The sequence below is a fragment of the Talpa occidentalis genome, unplaced genomic scaffold, assembly GCF_014898055.3.
Source record: "Talpa occidentalis isolate TD23 unplaced genomic scaffold, MPIMG_talOcc4v2.1 talOcc4.10, whole genome shotgun sequence".
NCBI classification, from domain to species: Eukaryota; Metazoa; Chordata; class Mammalia; order Eulipotyphla; family Talpidae; genus Talpa; species Talpa occidentalis.
This window is the reverse complement of record NW_023600993.1, coordinates 106624549-106646215: the sequence shown is the minus strand read 5'-3', so window position 1 is coordinate 106646215 and position 21667 is coordinate 106624549. Positions and strand designations below refer to the sequence as shown.

Genomic DNA, 21667 nt, shown 5'->3' with positions numbered 1-21667 from the left:
AGCCACAGCCCTCGCCCGCACCGCCAGGCGCCATGGGCCCCTCTGGGGTGTCCTCTCGCCACCATCTCCCTGCCCACAGCCTCGGGGTCCCCATGACCTTGGGCAGCAGAAACCCGCTCCCGGGGCCCACTGTCCCCCAGGTGAGGACGGTCAGCGTGCTCTGCAGGCTGGCGGCTGGTAATCAGCAGGATGCCTGCCTGCACGCGAGAAGCCCCGGGAAGGGCCGGTGGCCCTGCGCCAGGGTGGCAGGTGCCCCAAGGGGCAGAGAGGCCAGGAAGGCGGCCTCACCACCACCTCCCTGGCCTGGGGGGCTGAGCAGCTTCAGGGTACGGTCGGTGGCGAGCACCCCACAAGAAGACCCAGCATAGAGCCAGTGCGCGTGGGGGCCGCGCCGAGGCGAAGGAACCAGCCAGGACACAGGACACACGACACAGAAGCCTTTAATGGGGCAGGACGGACGCCCGGACCCCACAGCGCCGGCCCTGGGCCTCAGAAGGGGTTCCTCACGCAGGCTGCCACCAGGACCAGGATCTCCCCGACCTTCCGCTGCCAGTGGGCGATGTCCTTGGACACAGAGCACCACAGCTCCCCATGCCGGGGCTCCGCGTTCTCACAACGGCGCCGCACCTCCTCACGCTGCTCCTGTGGGGGACGCGCTCGAGATGCCCGCAGCCCCGCATCGGGACGCGCCTGAGCGCAGAGCCCACCCGCGCAGCACAGCTCTGGAGGGCTCTGCCCAGCCCGGCCCAGCCCGGCCCCGCCAGACCCGCCCGCCCGCCGGCTCTGCGGGCAGCCAACAGGCCACCTCACAAGGTGAGCCCCCGTCCACAGCCTGAGGGAGGGAGGTGCCCTCCCGCCACCGCCCGCCCAGAGCCCCACTCAGCTCACCTCTGAGCCGTGCTGTAGCTCGAACTTGTAGAAGAGCGCCCAGGCGTCGCCCAGGTCCGCGTCGATCTTGACCGTGCGGTGGAACCACTCTCGGGCCTTGGTGATCTTGCGCTCACTCCAGAACAGCCTGTCCAGGCAGGGCAGGGGGTGGGACGGGGGCCACCGGGCGGGCGGCGCAGGTGCTGGCCCCAGGCCGAGAGGGGGTACAACGGCCTCCAGAGGGGTGCTGGCTCGGGCAGGGGACCGGGAGGGGCTGCTGCCCGGGAATGGCACCAGGCCACAGGACCCCCGCAGCATCCACGCGGGCCCCTTCCCGAAAGACCCTCAGCGGGAACTCGCAACCCCACCGGGCTGCTCTCTTCAGAACAAAACCTGAGAAAAACCAATTCCAGGCTTTGCCTAGAGACACTGGGCGGGTTCAGCCTCCAGCGAGACCCAGGTCAGTGAGTGGGGGGGGGTGTGACGACCCAAGGCCGTTCCCCAGTCTGCGGTGGCACCTCAGGCTGACAGCTCGACAGTTTGTTAATTTGTTAAAGCCCGTGGTGTCCGTAATGGCCCCCGGGCCAGATAAACTGGCTGAAGAGCACGCCCTGAGATAGCAGGGCAGGAACACTCGCCTGGGAACAGCCAGGAGGGACGTATTTACTTTACAAAGCCTTTTACGAGGTTTTATGGCAGCCCTATCTGCAAGGCAGCCCCCGCTGGCCCATCTGGGCCTCAGGAGCCCATGGGAAGACCCAGGCCGACAGCGCTGGGGGAGGCAGCCCCCCAGCCCCCCAGGAGCAGTCCGGGAGCATGGCCCAGGGCCTCCCCCACACAGCCCCAGCACCTCTGACCACAGCCAACCGAGAGCAGGGCGCCCTGCACACAGCTCCACCCCACCCGTCACCCAGGCCCCTGCACCCCCTCCCCTGCACCCTCTGCCACGCCGCTGACCGTTAATGCTCTGACCACCTCCCCAGAACCCCCACACCCAACACACAGGCTCTCGGCGTGGTCACCTTCTGGCTGCCCCTGCTCCTCAGCCCACACCCCCAAAGAAAGGCGGCCTCCGGCATAGTCACCGCCACCCCTCGGTCAGCGTGAGGCTGGGGTGACCACTCCCGAGAGCACAGCGGGAAACAGCCCACTGCTCCCTCGCACGATGAGCACGACCCGCTGCTTGCTTAACCCAGCGGGCCAGAGCCAGCCTGCTACTGTCCGGCGACCCGGGACAGCAGGGGTCAGCGAGTGTCCCCAAAGGCCCGGGGAGGGGAGGCCGCCACTTACTTGGCCACTGCTAGGAGCACGTGAGGGTCGTGCTCGCACTTCTTGAGGGCGTCGACGCTCTTGGTCCTCCTCTGCGGCCGGGCCTCCAGGAAGATGGCTTCCGACCACAGCACCCCTGCGCACACACTCTCCTCAGGCCTGGCCAGGGGCACCCCAGCAGGGGCAGCCCTCGGTCACGGGCGCCACCACCCCGAGGCCTCAGCCCCACTGTCCCGGGGGTCCCCCATGTGACACACAGGCCCACCCGCCAGGGCACCCTGGCAACGCCAGACCAGAGTGGCTGCTGGCGGGGCTGCCAGCCTCCCAAGGCCACGCGCTGGAGCCAAGGGTCGACACTCAGCAGCGACTAAAGAGTCGCAGAGATACTCGGCTCTGGAGACCAAGGAGCAGCACAGCACCGGCGCACACTCTGGGTGTGAACAGAGCCACTGCCCCCCTCACGCCGCCCAGAGCCCCCCACGGGCCTCACACGCCCCTTGGCTGGACCCCTCAGCAACCGTCCCCCAGGGCACGCCACCGGGCTGGGCCCTGCCCACCGCCAGAGCCTCACCCGAGCTGGGGCACTCCTGCAGCGCCTTGGCCATCAGCGTGTTGGCGATGTTCTTCAGCCCGGCCCGGTGCTCCAGCCGCACGGACTCCAGCCTATGGAGTGGTGGGGGTGTCCAGCACCCACCCACATCCTGGGGAGAGGCCGGGCGGGGGGCACAGAACCCACCCACAGGCCGAGGACACGGGAGGGCGGCCGTGGGGAGCCCATGGGACATGGGAGGGTGGCCGTAGGGAGGCTGTGGGACACGGGAGGGCTGAGAGGGCGGGAGGGCCGGAGAGGACCAAAAGGGTGACTGGGCTCACCATAGGCCCGGGTTCTTGGGGTTCTTCAGGCGAGACTTCTCCAAGATGGCCCGCGCCCGGGTGAGCTGCCCAACCTTCTCCTCCAGGCGGGAGAGCAGGAGCCACAGGGGCGTGGCGTGGGGGCACTTTTTCAGCTGCAGCCAGAGACACAGAGGGGATGTCTGAGTGACTGAGCGCGCACGCCCCCAGGGCCAGGCATGAGTCTTGCAGGAGGACAGGGGAGGGGCCGGGCAGCCCAGCCCCAGACGCACCCCCTGGCTGTAGGCCTCCCGGGCCTTCTCCACGAGCCCCTCCTGCTCCTCGATCTGCCCCTTCATCATCCACAGCTTGGGGAAGTCCTCGTAGTGCCGCAGCGCCTCCTCACACAGCTCCTGGGCCGCGGCGATGCTGCCCAGCACCCACTCCAGCTTCACGGACTTCATGAAGACCTGTGCACAGGCAGACGCGGTCCTGCCCCGCCCTCAGGGCCAGGGGCCGCTGCCCGCCCAGGGCCCAGACCTCACCCTGGCAGTGGGCGCGCTGCTCCGCGCCTTGGCCAGCAGCCGCCGCGCCCGCTCGTACTCGCTGTTCTCCGACTCCAGCTTCACAGCCGCCAACCAGATCTCCTCGCTGTTGGGGTTGGCCTGAGGGGAGCACGGCGGCGTCGGGCAGGGCAGGGACAGAAGTGACCAGGGCTCGCTGAGAGCCACTGCACCAGGTGTGTCCCAGCCACCCAGCAGAGCCTCTCGGCAGCTGCAGGAAACCCTGAGCCGCAGGGCCTCCTGCTGCCCGGCGCAGAGGCTCATGCGCGCCCTGGACCAGCCGTGCCAGCAGCTGCCAGCCGAGCGTGTCTATGCGGTAGAACAGCAGGCGGCTGGGGTGTCCCGATGGGCAGAAGCACAGCCTGGGGGTGGGGCTGGGCCACGTAGGATCCAGAGCCTTGTGCACATGCAGGTGCTGCTAACATGGGCTCCTGGTGCCACGGTCGTGGGGAGCAGGTTCACAGGGCAGGCCAGGAAGGAGCCCCTTGGGGCTGGCAGCGGACAGAGCACAGAGCAGGCAGCTCAGCGTGAAGGACCAGACCAGGCCAAGCACGCTCAGCCTCACCCGAAGCCCTCAGCTGGCGGTGCCGCATGTGGCCCTCTGCTGCTGGCAGGCCAGGGCACCCAGTGGGGTGCGGCTCCACCCAGCCAGGGGCCAGGGCAGGCAGCCTGGGGCCGATGGGCAGCCCTGGCTCAGGGCGTGGACACAGGCCTCGACTCCCGGGTTGGCGATTCCCTGCGGGGTGTGGCTGTGTGGTGGGAAGGGGCCCCACCCACCCCAGCCCCGCCCCGCGGGACGGCTCCTAGCATGGCTGACCCTGGGGGGGGGGGGCAAGCCCCCCCCCCCTTCCGCAGCTGAGGCGGGAAGGGCTGAGGCGGGAGGCGGGAGCAGGGTGTGCACACGCAGCCGCGGGGCCGCGGGGCCGCCGGCCTCACGCACCTGGAAGGCCAGAGCCAGGATGCTCCTCGCTGCGGGAACGTCCCCCGCCAGCCACTTGGACTTGGCACCCATGAGCCACAGCACCTCTGCCTTGGGGCAGTGGGCCACGGCCCGCTGCAGCAGCGCCTCCAGGGACTCCCTGTGGGACAGACGCCACGGTCACCAGGGCAGGCCACCCATGCCCAGCGCTCGCGGCCAGGCCGGCGTGGAGAACACAGTTCCTACTCCAAAGTTCGCCGCCGTAAATGATTGGCCAGGTTTTACGATGGGGAGAGCGTAGGGAAACCTTTCCTCTCCACAAAGGTCCCGGGGCCGCTGAGGAGCGCGACAAGGCAGGGCATTGTGCAAACAGCAGGCGGGAGGCGCAGCTGGGAGACCCCGCACAGCTGCGCGCCCTGAAGAAGAGATAAGGCCTGGTCCGGGGGAGCGGCCTTTCATCTCGGGCCGCAGATGCGCTGATAAAGAGTCTGCTCTTCGGCACCCAAAGACTGTCTTGCTGGAAGAGTCATTTTAGGTCGCCATTGAGCAAGAAGAACGCTGGTCGGGTATTGGGGTGCTGCCTGCTCGCCGCCAGCAGCCTCCCCTTGCCACCTGCCGCGGCGCCCAGGGTGGGACGGCTTCCTGGAATCGCAGGACCCGCTCTGGTCATGCTCCTCCTCCCCGAGAGGCTGCCAGGCAGAGGGCATCGGGGCCCGGGCCCCAGGGCAGCAGACCTGGGGGGGCTGGGGCAGCAGAAGGACTTGCTCCGGACCTGGCCCGAGCCACGAGTGTGGCCAGCAGCGTCACCGCTCTGCCGCCCGGCGCACAGGCAGACAGACCCGAGACCAAGGCGCGGACCCCGGGCAGAAGCGCCTCGCTGAGCACCCGCCAGGCCCTCCCCACATGCAGGCATGCCCGAGAGGGACCCAGAGAGCGAGGAGGACAAGGCTGGAGTCTCGGGGCCACCCATTTCACACCAGAAGTTGCAACACCTGGTTCCACAGGCGCTTCCAGCCACGCGGCGGGCCCAAGGTGTTTCCAATTAGAGCACAGGCGCCAGCTGCCAAGCGCCTCCTCCGGGAGCCGGGACCAGCCCAGCCCCAGGCAGCCCCGCTAATGGGAACCAGCCTGCCCTGCCCACGCTGCAGCCCGCCCCCCTCTGCCCCAGGGCCACTCTTGGGAGGCACCTGCGCAGAAGCCCACGTGACACACACGCGCCCTCCCCGCGCTGGCAGGAGCAGGCCCCGACCCTCGGGCGCACCTGGTGCCATGGTTCTTCTCAAAGTAGGCGGCGCGCAGCCACACGCTCTTCTTGCTGGGGAACACTTGCAGGGCGTAGGCGTAGATGGCGCGGGCACACTCCAGTGCACTGTGGGCCACGCACTGGGGTGGAGAGGGCGTGAGGGCGGCTCCCGCTGGTGGCCTTTGCCAGACCCGTGTGGGGTGGGGGGGGCAGCACAGTCGCCCCGGCGGGAGCCCACAGGCCAGGGTTGGCCTGAGGTCACATGCGCAGTGGCCTGGAGCCGCGTAGGCCTCCGGCAGTAGCCAAGCACCCCCCCACCCCCACCCCGGGCCACTCTGGGGCCATCAGGAGACTTCCCTGCGCCTCCCGCAGGCCAGGTGGCGACCTACACTGTCCGCGTCCTCCATCCAGGTGTGCTTCCGGTCCTCCTCCTCGATCCCGATGCCGATCACTGCGCGCATGACGGCCTGGCAGGTGGCTACGCTCCCGGCCTTGTCGCACTCCTCCGCGTCCTGGAGGTGGACACACGCTGAGCGGCCGCTGGGAGTGGGGCCTGCCCGGAGCCATCCAACCGCAAGGCCATGGCCATCCTGCCTACTGGCAGGCCCAGCAGTCACGAGAGGCTCCTTGTCAAGGATCCTCCAGAGCAGCTGTGACGATGGCTCAAGACCGACGAGAAGGAGCCTGTGACCCGCAAGCACATGGCCGCAGGGTGCGGGGGTGGGGGGGGCAGCGCCAGGCGGGGCCAGAGGGCAGGGGTGGGCTGAAGGCCGGGAGCACTGACTTCAGAACAGACACAGACCCCACACAGGACAGCTGCGCCCACCAGCAGGGAGGGCTGGTCAGGGAGCGCGAGAGGACCAGGATGGCTACGGGAGGGGACCCTGAGCCACGCCCCAGCCAAGCCAGTGGCCGCCACGTGCATGCCCAGCAGGACCCGGGGCAAGAGGCAATAGCAGAGCCACCGGCCTGTGAGCCAGCCCGGGGAAGGTGCTGGGCACATGCCTGAGAGGGCAGGCGCAGGCCAGAAGTGCCGGCCCGGCGGGTCCCTGCGGCACAGGAGCCCTGGGGCTCTGCAAGAGCCTGCAAAGCCCCTCGGCCCCTGGCGGCGCGGAGGGCGGAGACAGCAGGCAGGGCAGGCGCTGACATGGAGACAAGAGTCCCAGGGCTGCAGGAGGCCCAGCACGACCAGCGAGCAGGACTTGGGCACAGAGCGGACCCAGACCCAGAGGGCCCGGCCTGCAGGAGTGAAGCGTCGGGCGGGGACTGCGCCGGGAGCACCTGCCTGCCGGCCAGACCGCATCCCCCAAACCTGCAGGCCAGACTGCATCCCTGGGCCACGTAGGAGGCCCGGGAAGGAGGCCCAAGCGGCTGCCGGGGTACCCAGCGGAGGCCCAGAGAGTCCAGGCCACATGGAAGCTGCCTGGCGTCGTGGCATACGAGACTGCAGCGTCCACAAGCAGCAACCATCCCACCCCCCGTGGGGAGTCCGGGTCCGGCCCCAGATCAGAGGTGAGCAGGCGAAAAACGAGGGGCGCGACGGGAGACAAGGGCGCCTGCCGGCTCCCAGGCACCCCACGCGGACAGCCGACACAACCGCACCGCTCGGGGTCTGGCTGCGACACAGGCGAGCCAAACACGGACCTTCTTGAAAGGCCAAAGTTTAATTTCCAGAAAGCAAAACTTCAGGTGCGAGGTGGAAAACACCCTAGTGAGGCCCACGGCAGACCAGACCTCACGGGAGGACGAGCGGAACCTGAAGACGGAGCAGGAACAGCCGAGCGGAGAGAGACGGCAACATCAGCCCCGCACAGGCCTGGCCGCCGTGGAGCAGCCCAGAGCGCGGGCAGCAGACATGGCTCCGCACGGAGTCCCTGGCCAGGGCGGTCAGACAGAAACGCGAGCCCCCGGGGTTGGAGACGCGGGAGAGAAACTATGTTCACAGCGACGGGACCGGGTGCACAAAAAGCCCCAAAATGTCACCAAGAGAAGCGGAATCTAACATGCAAGCTCAGCAAGGCCGCAGGGCTCAGGGTGGACGCTCAAAAATCGAGCGTCTTCAACGAGCGACAACGGGCAGCCTGAAACGGAACTAAGGAAACAGGAAACACCCCCCCACCCCCCTGTACCAGGCCGCAGCCGCCGAGGCGCGGGGCGGGGGACAGCGGCAGGTGCCCCTGGAGCTCGGCCCCTCCCTCCCGCCCCCGCAGCAAGTGACCTGCAGCCCACAGGCAGCTGCGAAGGCCGGCGGTGGCGGCGGCAGGCAGCAGGGAGCTGGGGCGAGACATGCGCGGGGCCGGAGGAGCCTGACCTTCAGGCCAGCCGGGGCCCGCGCTAGTGCCAAGACCGCTAAGCTGGACGCACGCAGGCGAGGGCAGCCCCATACTGCACACCGGAGCCCGCAGCCGCGCCCCGCAGAGCCTCCGCGGCCGAGGCCTGTGCCCAGCGAGGGAAGGGCCAGAGGCGATGCCGCGGTACAGAGGACAGCGAAACTGCCCGGGCCGCGCCACGTCAGCCCTTGCAAACGGCCCAGGGCCAGGGTGGGCGCTCCAGCCACACAACTTGGGGACTGGAGCTGCGCCCACAAGCCTCGGCAGCTCCGCGGGAAGTGGACATACGGGGGCGAGACGAGCTCACCGTCCAGATGCGCAGCAGACCCCGGCACCCTGTGGGCACCGCCCCCCCCACCCGCCCCTGCAACCAGACCAGCCACAGGCCACAGCAGGTGACTCCTCAGACACCCGGATGGAGACGTGACAGCGACGAGAGGTGGAAGAGACAGAGAAGCAGACAGGGCAGGGGCGGGGCTCCATCGGCAGTGACTGGACGATGCTGCCCGAGCCAAGCGCCCAGGCGCACCCCCAGGCCCCCACGACCACCAGCCACCACTCATTGTCCCCTGATCTGACAACCAGCGGCTCTCACCCCCACCCCTCACTCCCCCCGCCGACGCAGGAGATGGTGGTGGTGCCCGCGCTGGGGAGGCAGTGGCTGGAGAGACAAGGGCCGCCCCACCAGGCCAGGTGGATGCCGAGACGGCACCCGAGGCCAGCACAGACCGCCCGCGCGCTACCAAGGGGAGATCCTTGCACACAGCCTGACGGTTTGTGGCTCAAACTCTCAAACGCTAACCCCCTCAAGCAGTGGATTTAACTAGCTCTGCCTGCTCTGCTCCCCACTCTGTCTCTGGGGAGTCCTCTCCCCCACCCCGCACCTCTGGTCCGCACCTCAGCTCTTGTGTGAATAAGTACATAAATCTCAAAAAACAGAAAAGAACAGACAAAAAAACTCAGCTGCGGTTTTCACAAAATGACAAGACTACGACGGCGAACAGAAACGAGGACGGCGGCGGCTGTCCCGTGAGGCTGGGCCTGTCGGCCGCGTGGCAGGCAGACCCCGCCCAAGCCCAGCCAGCTGGCCCAGACACGGGGTGGCCGGCTGGGAGCCAGATCCACACGCGGGGTCACAGCAGCTGCTGCACAGAACGGGGTGCTGCTGCAGCACACATGGCGGCACCTTTAAAAGCCACCCAGAGGCCTCACAACAGCCGTGGAAGGTGGGTCAGGAGGCCACAGCCCCACACAAGCGCACCAAAACAAGGCGGGACGCACCCTCAGAAGCACAGGGCGGCTGCTGTGTCCTCACCCAGAGCTCCATGGGTGGGGTGGAGGCAGAGAGGGCACCCCTTGGCAGGGAGCGGCAAGGATGCTCCCTGGGACGGAGCCCCTCCCCTGGAAAAGCAGCACCGCCTGCGTCTGCCCTGGGACCTTCAGCGGCGTCTGCCCCAGGTGTGCTCGTGTCCCGACCCAGCACAAAGTGGTGCTGTGGAGAGGAGCAGCCCCTCCTGGCCTGCCGTTCACCTGGAGGGACTCCCGCTGCCTCACCTGGATCCACTGCTCGCGGTTGATCTCCACGCCATTGGCCCGGAGCGAGGTGATGGCGCGGTCAACAATCTTCTCCACCATCTGTGTGTTCCCGTTGGCCTCCTCCAGCTTGGCAGCCGTGATCCAAATGTGTCGGTCCGTGGGGATGTTTTCGCGGGCCTTGTTCAGGACCTTGCGGGCGTTCTCGTAGGTCTCCAGCCTGGCCAGGGCCAGCCAGAGCTGCGGGGCGCCGGGGAACAAGGGCACCATGAGCACCACCCACCACGGCAGAGGGCGAGCCCTGGGGTCTGGGCTGCAGCCTCCCTGGTCTGGTCACCGCTCAGCTCCTGCTCAGAAAGTGGCCAGGCCCCGGCTGGCGTGCAGCACACACAGGTGCCCTCACCCAGGAACTGGGGAGGACAAGGCGTGCCCCCTCCTCCACCCTTCTCATGCCCCACTGTGGGGTCTGCAGCCTCTCACCCCCAAGGGTGCGAGCCCCGTTTACTCTCACGCAACTGAATCGAGAGTGACCACATGTGGAGATGCTGCGGCACCGGTGGAGTAACTACAGACGCGCTGGATGTTACAGCGCCCAGACGGGAAACAGCCGCACGGAGACGGAGGCTGCGAGCCTGAAGCCCCCACCACAGGCCCCAGCCTGGAGGCACAGGCTGCTCTCACTGGGGGGCCCTGTTAGGGCCATACAGACGCCAGGCCGAGTTGGGAGGGGCCCCAAATTCTCCATGACCCCCAGGAGCACAGCCGGCGCAGCAGGCCCCCTCACCTCCACCCCAGTGGGGCAGCACCCCCCTCACCTCCATGCCGGTGGGGCAGCCCCCTCACCTCCACGCTGGTGGGGCAGCACTCCACGGCGCGGCTGAGCATGATCCGCGCGTCCTCGGGCTCCTCCAGCTCCACAGCCGCCTTCCATAGCCGCACGGAGTTGGGCACGTGCTCCAGGGCTGGGGACGGCAGACGGGGCCGGTCACGGCGGCAAAGGAGTGACGAGGGGTGTCTTGCGACGCAGAGCAGAGGTGGGGGCGGTGGCGGCTGTGGGGGCACGCGCCTCTGATGGCCGCTAACAAAGACCCCAGCAACCATGCACCCGGGGTAGTCGCCCCCGGAGGAGCCGGTCCAGGAGGCCCCACGAGCGCGTGAAAATGCTGGGAGAACAGCCAAGCCCAGGACGGCGCCGGCCGGGCCAGGGGGCCCAAGTCCAGGAGCGCCAGGAGCAGCGCCTGGTGGGCCTGGTGGGCCGGGGCAGCCCACATGGAGTGACCACAGGGCAGGAAACAGACCCCCAGGAGAGGACTCCACCTCACGTGATCCAGAAACCTCCAAACCTCCTTATTCAGCAGAGCAGCTGACACAGAGCCCGAAACACGGCGCCTACGTGAGCGGCAAGGGGCCGAGCGTCCAGCCGCCGCCCACGAACAGCCCCCCCCCGCAGGGCGGCGTCGGCTCACCTTTCCTGAGCACCCGCTTCTTGGCGCGGGTGTCTGTCTCCAGCTCCGCCGCCCGGATGTAAATCCTGACCGACTGAGGGAGGTGGCGGACAGCCTGAGCCACCACAGCCTTGGCCGTGTCCCCAGGCTGCAACCTGGCCGCCTCAAGCCAGACGTCTTCGCTCTGCGGGCACAGGGGGACTCAGTGCTGTGCAGGCGGCGAGGGCCCACGTTCCACTGGCTGCGAGGACGAGCAGGCCACCCTCTAAAGCTCCCCTGGGCAGGGAGACCAGAGGGCCGCATCTGGCGTGAGACCCCCCGTCTCCCCAGGCTGCAGCTGCCGGGGTTTGGGCCCTGGCCTGTGTGCGAGTGTGGCCACCAGGGGCTTCACTTCCCAAAGCCTGTGCCCTCGCCCCGCCCGCAAACAGCACTGCACACGCCCGTTGGGCCTCCTGCACATGGAGGTGGAGGGACGCGCCGGCCAGTTCGGCCCCCGTTTGAGGTCTCCCCCACAGCGAGGGTGACTGTCAGCAGAGAAGCCACCAGGCTGGGACTGAGCTGCCGCTGCACGGCACAGCCTGGAGGAACAGGCTGCTCGCGCCTACCCCAGGGATGTCTCTGCCCCCTGGTGACGAGGCCACGCGCCCCACCTTAGGGCACATCTCCGTCCCCTTCATGATGAGGTTCCGGGCCACCTGCAGCTTCCCAGTCACCTCCTCCAGACGGGCCGAGGCGATCCAGGCCGGCGGGTGATGCGGGTTTGTTTCCCGAACAGACTTGAGCAGCAGCCGTGCCTTCTTGATGTCGCTGCCGTGAAGACGCGTGGATAGTCTTGACGGCCCCAGCGCCCCCCACCGCACCCACAGGCCTGCGCCCTGCTGGCAGAGGCTGTGCTGCCCGGGGTGCCACCAGCAGGCTGCTCTTAGCTAGCTCGGGCAAGTGGGTCACGTGCAAGGTTCAACCCTGCAGGATGGAGGCACAGCCGCGCAGAGCCAGCCCCATGCATGACGCCTACCCCCTGCGCTGGCCACGTGAGCTTCAGATGCATGCCCCACCCGCTGGCCCGCGGGCACTCACTTAATGTCCCCGCCATGCGTTGGGATCATGGAGTTCAGATCCGTCAGGTAGCCCTTGGGGTCGACCACGGTCTGCCCACTCACAGAGTCCGACACCTGCATGGCACAGATACAAGGTGTCTGTGAAGCCGCAGGCATCTCAGGAGATGATAACGTAAGCTGAAGGGGGGCCGTGATGGGAAGGGCCAGCCTCCGGCTCCGGGCAGCAAGCGCCTAGCTGGCCGCGCGCCCTCCTTGGGTCTGCTTGTCAGCTGCCCGCTGCCTTGACACCCCCGAAGGAGCCTGGCTGGCCTGGGTAGGGCTGTGCACACCCACGGGGCGGCGCCCACCAGCCTACAGGTACGGGTCCCACCTGGGTCAGAGCTCCAGGAGCCAGGCCTCCCCCAACAGCCACCACAGCCGTACCTGGCTCAGCCGCATGTCCATCAGCGTGTTCCTGGCCTGCCCGATTTTCCTCATGTCCAGCTCCCCTGTGCCAGGTGTCATCAGCCCAGGTGTCATTCCACCGGGATAGGGGGTGTTCAACCCACCTGGGTAGGGTGTGTTAAGACCTCCAAATTGCTGAGAAACAAGAATAAGGGACTGGCTCAAGCCCCCAAGCGGCACGACCTGCCCGTGGTGTGCCCCCTGCCATGGCGCAGGCAGGCAGGCTGTGCAGACAGGGGCCCCCGCAGGCCCCGTCCTCCCAGACCCCAGGCTCACCGTCTGCCGGGGGTCCACTGAGGTGTGGTTCTCTCCAGTCTGCAGGTGTTTGGCGAAGAAGCTGTCGGGCACGGGGGTCAGCTTCTCGTAGCGAGGGGTCCGCTGGCGCTTGTTCCTGGCATCGCCGACCTCAGGGATGCTCAGCCACTCCTCCTCCGTGACTTCTGCTAACTTCCTCTGCAGGAACCCAGCCCACACACGTCACCGCCGGCTAAACTGCATGGGCACAGCGAAGACTGGGGGCTCCCTGACCCCAGCCCAAGGAAGCGGCACAGAAACGCCCGCTTCCCTCACCTCCAGCGTGGGGCCCTGCCCAACCGAGGCTCAGGAAACCTCAGGTGGACGTAGTAAGGCCACAAAGGGGGGGCGCCCTGCTGTCAGGCTCATGATGGGGTGGAGCAGCTCCCAGGTGGCTCTGCCCAGCTGGCTGCGGGGTGGGGACACCCGACTTGCCTTGAGGTCTGAGAACTGCTGCTGGATCTTGGGCCGCTCCATGCGGTACTTCTCAATCTCCTCCTTCTCCCTCTGCTCCCTGGGAAGTAAGAGCCGGTGTCAGACACACGCCATCTACCCAGCGGCGTGACCACAATGCCAAAAGCACAGGCCAAGGTCAGCTGCCAAACGCCGCGTCTGAAGGCAACAGAATCTGCTCACAAGCCCACCTGGTCGCCCCAGATGTCTAAGAGAAGCAAGCTGTCCCCGGACAGGTGCCCCCACCACGGGCGGCCAGGACACGGCCCACAGCGCAGCCCCATGAACAGGTGCCATCAGACACAGGTGCGGGTCCGGCACCGCCGGCCCCGCCAGACCAGGGCGGGCATCGTGGCTGAGCACCCGGTCCCCGGCGACAGGGCTGCGTGTCGCGCTGAGAACGGCCGCACCCTCCAGAGAGCCACGCATGCTGAATGAGAGGCCTGCCAGCTAGGGCAGGTAGGCAGGGCCGAGGCGGACGAGGTAAGGCTCTGCCCCCAGGTGAGGCGATGCTGTCCTCAGTGTCCTCAGCAAAGTGCTGAAGAAGACCTGTGCCTCAGGGAGTGGCTCTGCGACCTGCATGGCCAGGCCCTCGCGCATCACATGGACAGACATCAATGTCACTGCGGCCCTTTCAGGCGGCGACCCTGCTGTCACCTGCCATCGACGTCAAGAAGGCAAACGTAAGCGAGGGCGGCCCGCAGTAGCATGGCCGCGCCCCACGCAGCTGACACAGACCCAGGCCTGGTGGCCTCAAAGCGAAGCAGGGACACAGGTTATTCTCACCAATATTCGAAGGAGAGAGAAATCGGAAAAAAATGAATATAAAGGTAAAAGAAGTTGAAAGCGGAGAGGCTGCAACAACGCATCCTCCAGAGCCAGATGAGCAGGGTGCGGACAGTGGCAGAGCCTCACCTCCTCTCTTTCCTCCTCTCGTCCATCCTCTTGTCCAGAGCCGCGTAAATGGCGTCGGCCTCCTCATCATCCTTCTCGTAGGGCCCGCTGGAGAAGAGGCTCCCGGCGTAGCCGTTGAACTGAAAAGCAAAGCACCGGCTTCAAGGCTGGCTCCCCAGCCAGCCCGCTCATGGCGGGCACAGGGGCACGGAGGTGAGAGGACCAGGGGCAGGAGGGGTGGAGGTGCGGCACCGCGGGAGACCTGGCCAAGGGCAGCTCAGGTGCTGGACCAGGAAAACAACATCCATGCCAGGAAACACAAATTCAGGCGAGAGCTACAGGTCACTTCATGCCACGGGGGCTTTCCTGGCCTCAATGCCCAGGCCAAGCAAGATGGAAAAAGCTTAAAGAGAGCTTGTGGTAAGGCGCCACGTTGCTTTTGCAACTTCAAAATTGGGTTTACTCAAAACTGCTTTATTTTTCTTTCGCAAAAGCTATATTTAGGGCCTCCACGGTGGCGCAGTGGGTTGAGTGCCGCGCTGTGAAACTGTCTGCAACCTCTGCAGCGCGGGTTTGATCCTGGCCAGCCAGGGACAAACCCACATGGTGCAGACCTCCCCTGTCTCCCCGACGCTCCCCTCAGCAGTGTATTTCAGTAGCTCTGCCTGTCCTGTTCCCCACTGTCTCCGGTGAATCCTCTCACCCTCCCACAAATCTGGGCGGTTTTCATATGGACAAATGAATCTAAAAAAAAAAAAAAAAAGCTATAGAACCTCCCCAATGGCACAGTAGGTTGAGCGCCGCGCTGTGAAGCTGTCCATAGCCTCTGCAGTACGGGTTCAAGCCTGGCTGGCGAGAACCCCACATGGCGCGCTTGACCTCTCCTGTCGCACCTGCTGCTCCCCTCAGCAGTGTATTTCGTCAGTCTGCCTATTCTGTTCCCCGCTCTGTCTCTGGTGAATCCTCTCACTCTTCTGCACCTTCAGCCTGTACCCTGCTCTTGTATAAAAGTAAATAAATCTTAGGCCTCCCCGGTGGCGCAGCGGTTGAGTGCTGGGTTGCGAAGCTGCCCGCAGCCTCTGCAGCGCCGGTTCGATCCCAGCCGCCGGGCGAGGGTCCCACATGGCGTGCAGACCTCTCCTGCCGCCCGCTGCTCCCCTCAGCAGTGAACTTCGTCAGTCTGCCTGTTCTGTTCCCAGCTCTGGTTCTGGTGAATTCTCTCATCCTCCCGCGCTTCTAACTGCACCCAGTGCTTACGCAAAAAAATAGATAAGTCTTTAAATAAATAAATAAACAAATCTTTAATAAAAAATAATTCAAGAAAGGTTTTTCGGTATTAAAACACTTGGATGCAACCAGAAACACGGTACGTGCATGTTTGCGTGTGTGTGTGTGTGTATATGGGAGGAAATTCCCCAAAGACAGAATAGGGAGAACAGGTGGACCCACTGAGACACACTGCTGAGAGGGCAGCGGGACACAGGAGAGGTCTGCTGTGCCCTGTGCGTAGCTCCCTGGCCAGGGATGGACACAGGCTGTAGCAGTGACAGCCTGAGACCCGACCCCCAGGAGGCTCCTGCGTGTGACTTCAGGGGACAGGCCCACAGCACCTGCGCACCCGGAGTCCTTTACCCTAAACCCCGGGTCGCTCCCCTTCAAGTGTCTTCTCCCCTGAACATCACTGAACAAGTTTGAGCTGCAGAAGCTCCTAGACTGGAAGTCGCTGCCCTCCGGAGGACCCGCGGTCACCTCGTCATAGTTGGTGTCATTCAGGTCCTCATCATCGTCGTCTGCGGCCTGGCTCTTCTTCATCTGGTCCCCCACAGTCCTCTTGCCTGGCGGCGCATGGCGGTCATCCACGGGGTCATTGGCGTCCCGGGCAGGCCCGATGTCCGAGCGGGTAGTGAAGCCGGTGGCGCTGGAGAAGAACCGAAAGCTGTTTGTCTGGGGCCTCACTTATTGCCGCCCCTCTCCCAGACTTCCGTGAACCTCGAGGATCCTAGTGGTAGTGAGCTGCCCCCACCAGCTACACGCACCCAATGCTTTCCGGGTAGGAAGTCCCGACAGTCACAGGACCGCAGACCTCCCCCCAGGCCTGCTCCAAGAGCCTGCACCCCACTCAGGGCTCCTCCTGGGGCTGTTTCAGGGGGTGCCTGCAGCGTCCCAAGCGCCAGGCCCCCTCTGGCCCCTCGCCGCCAGTCTCCACTAGCCTGTCCCCTCCAGACCACCGCACCTGTCACCTGCAAACCCGCCCCTGCGCCTGCCTTCCCCGGCTTCCAGGAGCCCCGGCACTGAGCCCCACTCCGCTCCCCTCCCCCACCCCCCCTCGTGCTCCTTCACCTGTCTGCTCGCCCGGTCTTTCAAGCTGCCCACGGTCAGCACGCGGGACCCTCCCCCAGCCGGCTGTGCCCCCCCCCCCCCCCCCCCCCGCCCCAAGCCCAGTCTCCCCTCCTCCGCCCCGCCCCCCGGGCCCCGGCCCCCCGGGACTCCCCCGCCGCCCGGCCCTGCCCCGCGCCGGCCCCGCCCCGCCCCAGGGCGTGGTCCCGGGACCAGCTCCCCGCCGGGACAGCCCGCCCCGGCCCGCCCCGGCCCGCCCCCGCCCGGGCCCCAAGCGCGGCGCGGCCCGCCCGCCCCCGCAGGCCTCACCCACGGCCCAGCCCCGGCACGTAGCCAAGCGGCGCGGGCATGCCCAGGAAGGGCTTCTTCTTCTTGTTCATGGCGCCGGCGACGGCGAGGGCCGAGACGGAAGAGACGGGGGGCGCAGCCGGACCGCCGCGCACGGACGCCCCGGGCCTCGCTGTAGGAAGTTGTCGCGGGCGCGTCGCCCGCGCCCCGGAAGCAGAACCCGCGGTCTCCGCGAAGCCCCGCCCCCCGTGCCCCCCGGCGGAAAATCCGGAAACGCGCCGCCCTCGACTTCCGGTCTTTGGCTAGACGCGGAGGGGCGGCCGGCGCATGCGTGGGAGCGCCAGCTGGGGGTGGCCGCGCGTGGCCTGGCGGGGGGGCGCGGGGGGCGGGGCGCGGGGGGTGCCGGGACGGGGCGCGGGGGGGAGCCGGGGCGGGGCGCGGGGGGGTGCTGGGGCGGGGCCCGGGGGGGTGCCGGGGCGGGGCCCGGGGGGTGTGCCGGGGCGGGGCGCGAGGGGAGCCGGGGCGGGGCGGGGCGGGGGGGGGGGGGGGGCGGGGCGGGGCCCGGGGGGTGTGCGGGGCGGGGCGCGAGGGGAGCCGGGGCGGGGCGCGGGGGGGTGCCGGGGCGGGGCGCGAGGGGAGCCGGGGCGGGGCGGGGGGGGGGTGCCGGGGCGGGGCCCGGGGGGTGTGCCGGGGCGGGGCGCGAGGGGAGCCGGGCGGGGCGGGGCGGGGGGGGGGGGTGGTGCCGGGCGGGGCCGGGGGGGTGCCGGGGCGGGGCGCGGGGTGTGCCGGGGCGGGGCGCGAGGGGAGCCGGGGCGGGGCCCGGGGGCGTGCCGGGGCGGGGCGCGGGGGGGGTGCCGGGGCGGGGCGCGGGGGGGGGTGCCGGGGTGACCCGGTCCGGGACGGGCCCTGCGGTACCGCGAACCGAGCCGGGCCCCCGGCTCCCTGAGCGCCCTGGAGCGCCCGCGGGGACGCCCGCGGCCCCGGCCCCGCGCCCCTCCCGGCCGGCCCCGAGCGGCGGGGCGCGCGCGAAGAGGGCGGCGGCGCGCATGCCGGGCGTGCGGCGCGGGCCGGGCTGCTGGGCGCGCGGGCGGCCGCCCCGGCGGCTCGCACACGCGTGGGCCTGGCCACTGCCCCCGGCCCCTCGGGGGCGGGTCGCCCCGCGCGCCGCCCGGCCCGGCCACGAGCGCGGCCCCGCCCCCTGCCGCGCCCGCGCCGCCCCCCCGCGCCGCGCCGTGCGCCGAGCCGCCCGGGGCCGCGGCGGGCGGGACCGAGGCCCCGGCTGCCCCGAGCCCGGCGGGGGCGGGGGCGGGGGCGGGCGGCGCCGGCGGCCCCCCGCGGGCACTCCCGGGGGCGTGGGAACACAGGCCGCGAGCCCGCCCGCGAGGCGGGGGAGGGAGGGGTGCTGGGGGGCGTCCGCACCCCGCGGGCCGCGGCCCCGAGCAGGTGGGGCGCCCGCGGCCCGCGCGCCGCCGCCACACCTCGGCGCTCCCGGAGCGCGCCCGGCGCGGGGCTCGGCGGCAGGTGCCTCGCCGCGCAGACTCGGGGGCGCGGGGACCGGCTCGGGCGCGGGGCCGGCTGGGGCGGGGCGGCGGCGCGCGCTCCCCGCCGCCACTCGGGCCGCCTGCGCCCGGCGAGGGGCGTGTGCTCGGGCCGGGCCCCGCGGGCCCCATGTTCACGGAGCTGCGGACCAAGCTGAGCCCCCCGCGGGGCCGCGCCGGGGCCGTGCGCGCGGGCCTCGGGGAGCGCCGCGATGCGGACGGTGAGCGGGGCGGGGCCGGAGAGGCTCCGGGACCAGAGGGTCCAGGTCGCCACCCGGCGGACTCGGAGCGGCCGCGGCGGGTGGAAGCGGGGCGCGTCCTGGCCGAACGGGGTCTCCGGTATCTTTGTCCTTTCCGGGGGTGCGCAGGCCTTGGGATCAGCGCGCCCTTGGCTTGCGGGAGCTGACGGCGCCGCCCTACCCCGGCTGGCTCCACACTGCGGCCGCTTCCCCTGCCGTGGAGAAAACCGCCCCTGCTCGGCTGTGGGGCCGACGCCGGCTTGCGCGCCCCCGCCCCCTTTGCTCCTGGCATTGGGCGTGGGGTCTGGGAGGGACCCAGGGAGGGATGGCGACCCCCTCCCCGAGGACGAGCAGGAGATGGGCGGGGCGGCTGGCAGGTGGTGTGACCCCGGTGCCTGTCCCAGGGTCCCTAGAGTCCGGGAAGTTGGGGGGGCAGGAAGCTGCTGTCTGAGGTCCTGCCCGGTACCGAGGCCTGTCAGGCCCAGCCCCAAGCCCCTCAGGTTAGGGGGGACTGTGTCCTTGGTCTCTCCACTGCCCAGAGGACACTGCCATCTGCTGGGTGACGGGGAGGCCAGGGCAGCAGGGCCCAGAGGGTCAGCCAGACGTCCCCCGAGGAGTGTGAGGACTCGGAGGTGTCCTGGGGCGCTGGTCAGCGTGACTTAAGATGCTGCTAGTGAGGGACCATCCTCAGCTAGGGGTGCCCCCAGGCATCGTGCCCACAGGGTCTTCCTGCCCCAGGGGGCCTCCCGGACACAGGGCTGTCCCCAGCAGGTGGCTCCTGTGTGCGGCCTGGCCTGGCCTGTGGCGGCCGGTGGGCAGGAAGGCCAGGGCGCTCCGGACAGCCCCTTGCCTGGCGGAGGCTGGCCAGGGCAAGCCGTGCTCGCCCGTGGGGCAGGATCTGCTGGGAGGGGGACCGCTGCGCACTGGCCCTGGCGCTGGGGTCCCCCAACAACTCTTGCTTGCACACCACGTCCCTCGTCCTCTGGGGGCTTGGGAGCCCCCACCTGGGAGGAGCTCTCCTTGCGGCGCAGGGAGCTGGTGGAGGGACCACGCCCTGCCCTGGCACCCACTTCCCTTGCTCCGCAGCCGCCACCCACTTCAGCTTCTGCCGCGCGCTCCTGGAGCACACGGTGTCGGCTGAGAGCATCCCCCGGCCCCTGCCGCGGACCCCGGGCACCAGCCTCACGTGGCACGACCCCCGAAGCCAGCGGGCAGCCGGTAGCCGGCCGGTCAAGCTCCTGCAGCAGCCGGGCACCGAGGCCGCCCAGGTACCCGCCTGCCGCCCCCCCCCTCGCCCGCCCCGGCCGCGCCCCCCTCACCGCCCGCCTCCCCGCAGGGCCGGCTCTGCCCCGACCACGGCGGTCTCTACCACACGAGCCCCTCGCTGGGCAGCCTGACGAGGCCCGTGGTCCTGTGGAGCCAGCAGGACGTCTGCAAGTGGCTCAAGAAGCACTGTCCCCACAACTACCTCGTCTACGTGGAGGCCTTCTCCCAGCACGCCATCACGGGTGCGCCCCGCGCCCCCCAGGCCGGCCCCCCGGCCCCCCACCCCGCCTCCCCCGCCCGGCCTCGGCCTCAGCCCTGCCTCCCTGCCCGTCCCCTGCCCTCCCCTCCTCCCCCCCCTTCCTGTCCCCACCCCCCCGCGACCCGCCCCCTTGCGGCCCCTCTGCCCTTTGACGCTGGCTCTGCCCCCAGGCCGGGCCCTGCTGCGGCTGGACGCGGAGAAGCTGCGGCGCATGGGGCTGGCGCAGGAGGCGCAGCGGCAGGAGGTGCTGCAGCAGGTGCTGCGCCTGCAGGTGCGCGAGGAGGGGCGGAGCTTGCAGCTGCTCAGCCAAGGTCAGCGGGGGACCAGGGGCGCCCCAGGGGGGCTGGGAGGTCCCTGAAGAAGGGTGGGCGGGGCTCGCGGGCAACTGTGGGGCCCTGCAGGGCGCGCTGGAGAGCCGGGCCGCTGCTCACCCCTGTGCGCCCCGTAGCTTCCTTCGGAAATGCGTCCTAGCCGCCGCCGAGGCTTGGCCCAGACCCCAGCACTGTGATCGGCGCCCACGGCAAGGACCGGGCGGACCTGGCTGCGCGGCCCCCACACCTGCAGGGGCCCTGGGGCCGGCGCCAAACACAGCCAGGTGGGATGGGGAGGGTCGTCTCCAGCCACCTCTGCCCATGCCCTCTGGGCCGTGCCTGGGATGGGGGCGGCTCACAGGGCAGAGCCGCAGCCCCGGTGCTGGTGCTGCTGGCAGCATGCAGGCGGTCACCTGGAGCCAGAGCTGGGTTCAGCCGCCCCCCAGACCCCTCCCCGTACCCCCAGGCCTCGTGCCTGCTGAGACACGTCCTCTGGGTGTCCACCCTCTCCCAAGGCGGGTGGCCTGCCTGCCCTCCCTCCGGTCCAGCTCTGCGCCCTCCCTGGCACCCAGAGGCCTAACCACATGGGTAGGACGAACTGCCCAGACACCCTTTGGATTGTGCTCCTCTCCTGCTCGGCCCTGCAGCTGCTACAGCGAGGTCTTCGGGCAGCTGCCGGGCGCTTCCGCCCACAGCTCACAGAACCCAGGCCAGAGGGGCCCAGGGGTGCCCCAGTGCCCGAGACCTAGTGGGTGCAAAGGGGCCCGGCTCCGTCAGGTAGGTCTCCAGATTCACAGAGACCACCTTTGGGGCACAGTCCTGGGTGGGGGTTCCCACTGCCCCTTCCCAGGGGAAGCTGGTGGCGGAGCCCCGTGCCCCCACCCGGCAGCTGGGTCTGTGGGCCAGCTGCAGAGGGACAGGGAGGGCAGCGGGCGGTCAGCTCCTCTGCTTCCTGCTCCCACTGGGGCCGACTCTGGAAACCTTGGGGTGGGCGTGAGGCTGAGTCCCGGCCCGTGCCTGGAGCCACCAGGAGGCTGGTCAGTGCCGCTGGACACCTGGCTTGTGCCCCCACCCATCTGTCCGCGGGAAGCCCCATGTCCTGGCGTCCTGTCCGGCTGCCGTGTGGCCCTGCCCATGGTGCCCACGTGCCATCCCTCCCCGCGGCCCTTGCTGTCGCTGCTTGTTCCCTCTCCTGTCTTGACCCAACTCTTTGTTCTATGTCGCTTTTTTATATTCTGAGAACAAACAAGACTCCAGAAATAAACGTGGTTCTTAAGCGCCAGGAG

General features: G+C 69.1%; 2 protein-coding genes across 2 annotated transcripts; one reads left to right on the top strand and one right to left on the bottom strand.

Annotated features, from left to right (window-relative positions):
- Positions 1-428: 428 nt before the first annotated feature.
- On the bottom strand, positions 429-16950 carry PRPF6 (pre-mRNA processing factor 6). The gene is made up of 21 exons (XM_037501492.2): positions 16790-16950; positions 15893-16061; positions 14165-14283; positions 13232-13310; positions 12779-12955; positions 12482-12637; positions 12078-12172; positions 11651-11807; positions 11022-11184; positions 10399-10517; positions 9577-9795; positions 6082-6204; positions 5711-5832; positions 4471-4609; positions 3513-3632; positions 3261-3437; positions 3010-3143; positions 2708-2799; positions 2158-2272; positions 889-1015; positions 429-642 (listed from the first exon to the last, which is right to left on the bottom strand). The coding sequence occupies exons 1-21, from the start codon at positions 16858-16860 to the stop codon at positions 490-492; spliced, it is 2826 nt and encodes a 941-aa protein (XP_037357389.1). The 5' UTR covers positions 16861-16950; the 3' UTR covers positions 429-489.
- A 1486-nt stretch (positions 16951-18436) lies between these two features.
- Positions 18437-21658, top strand: SAMD10 (sterile alpha motif domain containing 10). Its single transcript, XM_037501668.1, has 6 exons — positions 18437-18527; positions 19085-19104; positions 19241-19813; positions 19882-20053; positions 20241-20381; positions 20519-21658. The coding sequence occupies exons 1-6, from the start codon at positions 18437-18439 to the stop codon at positions 20539-20541; spliced, it is 1020 nt and encodes a 339-aa protein (XP_037357565.1). The 3' UTR covers positions 20542-21658.
- The last annotated feature ends 9 nt before the right edge of the window (positions 21659-21667 follow it).

Coding starts and splice junctions, on each gene's coding strand:
- PRPF6 (XM_037501492.2), bottom strand. CDS start 16,860: ATGAACAAGAAGAAGAAGCCCTTCCTGGGCATGCCCGCGCCGCTTGGC. Junction 3,144..3,260: donor GGGAGGCCTACAGCCAGGGG/GTGCGTCTGGGG, acceptor CTCTGGCTGCAG/CTGAAAAAGTGCCCCCACGC. Junction 2,800..3,009: donor CCCAAGAACCCGGGCCTATG/GTGAGCCCAGTC, acceptor ACCACTCCATAG/GCTGGAGTCCGTGCGGCTGG.
- SAMD10 (XM_037501668.1), top strand. CDS start 18,437: ATGTTCACGGAGCTGCGGACCAAGCTGAGCCCCCCGCGGGGCCGCGCC. Junction 18,528..19,084: donor GGAGCGCCGCGATGCGGACG/GTGAGCGGGGCG, acceptor TCCACTGCCCAG/AGGACACTGCCATCTGCTGG. Junction 20,054..20,240: donor CTCCCAGCACGCCATCACGG/GTGCGCCCCGCG, acceptor CTCTGCCCCCAG/GCCGGGCCCTGCTGCGGCTG.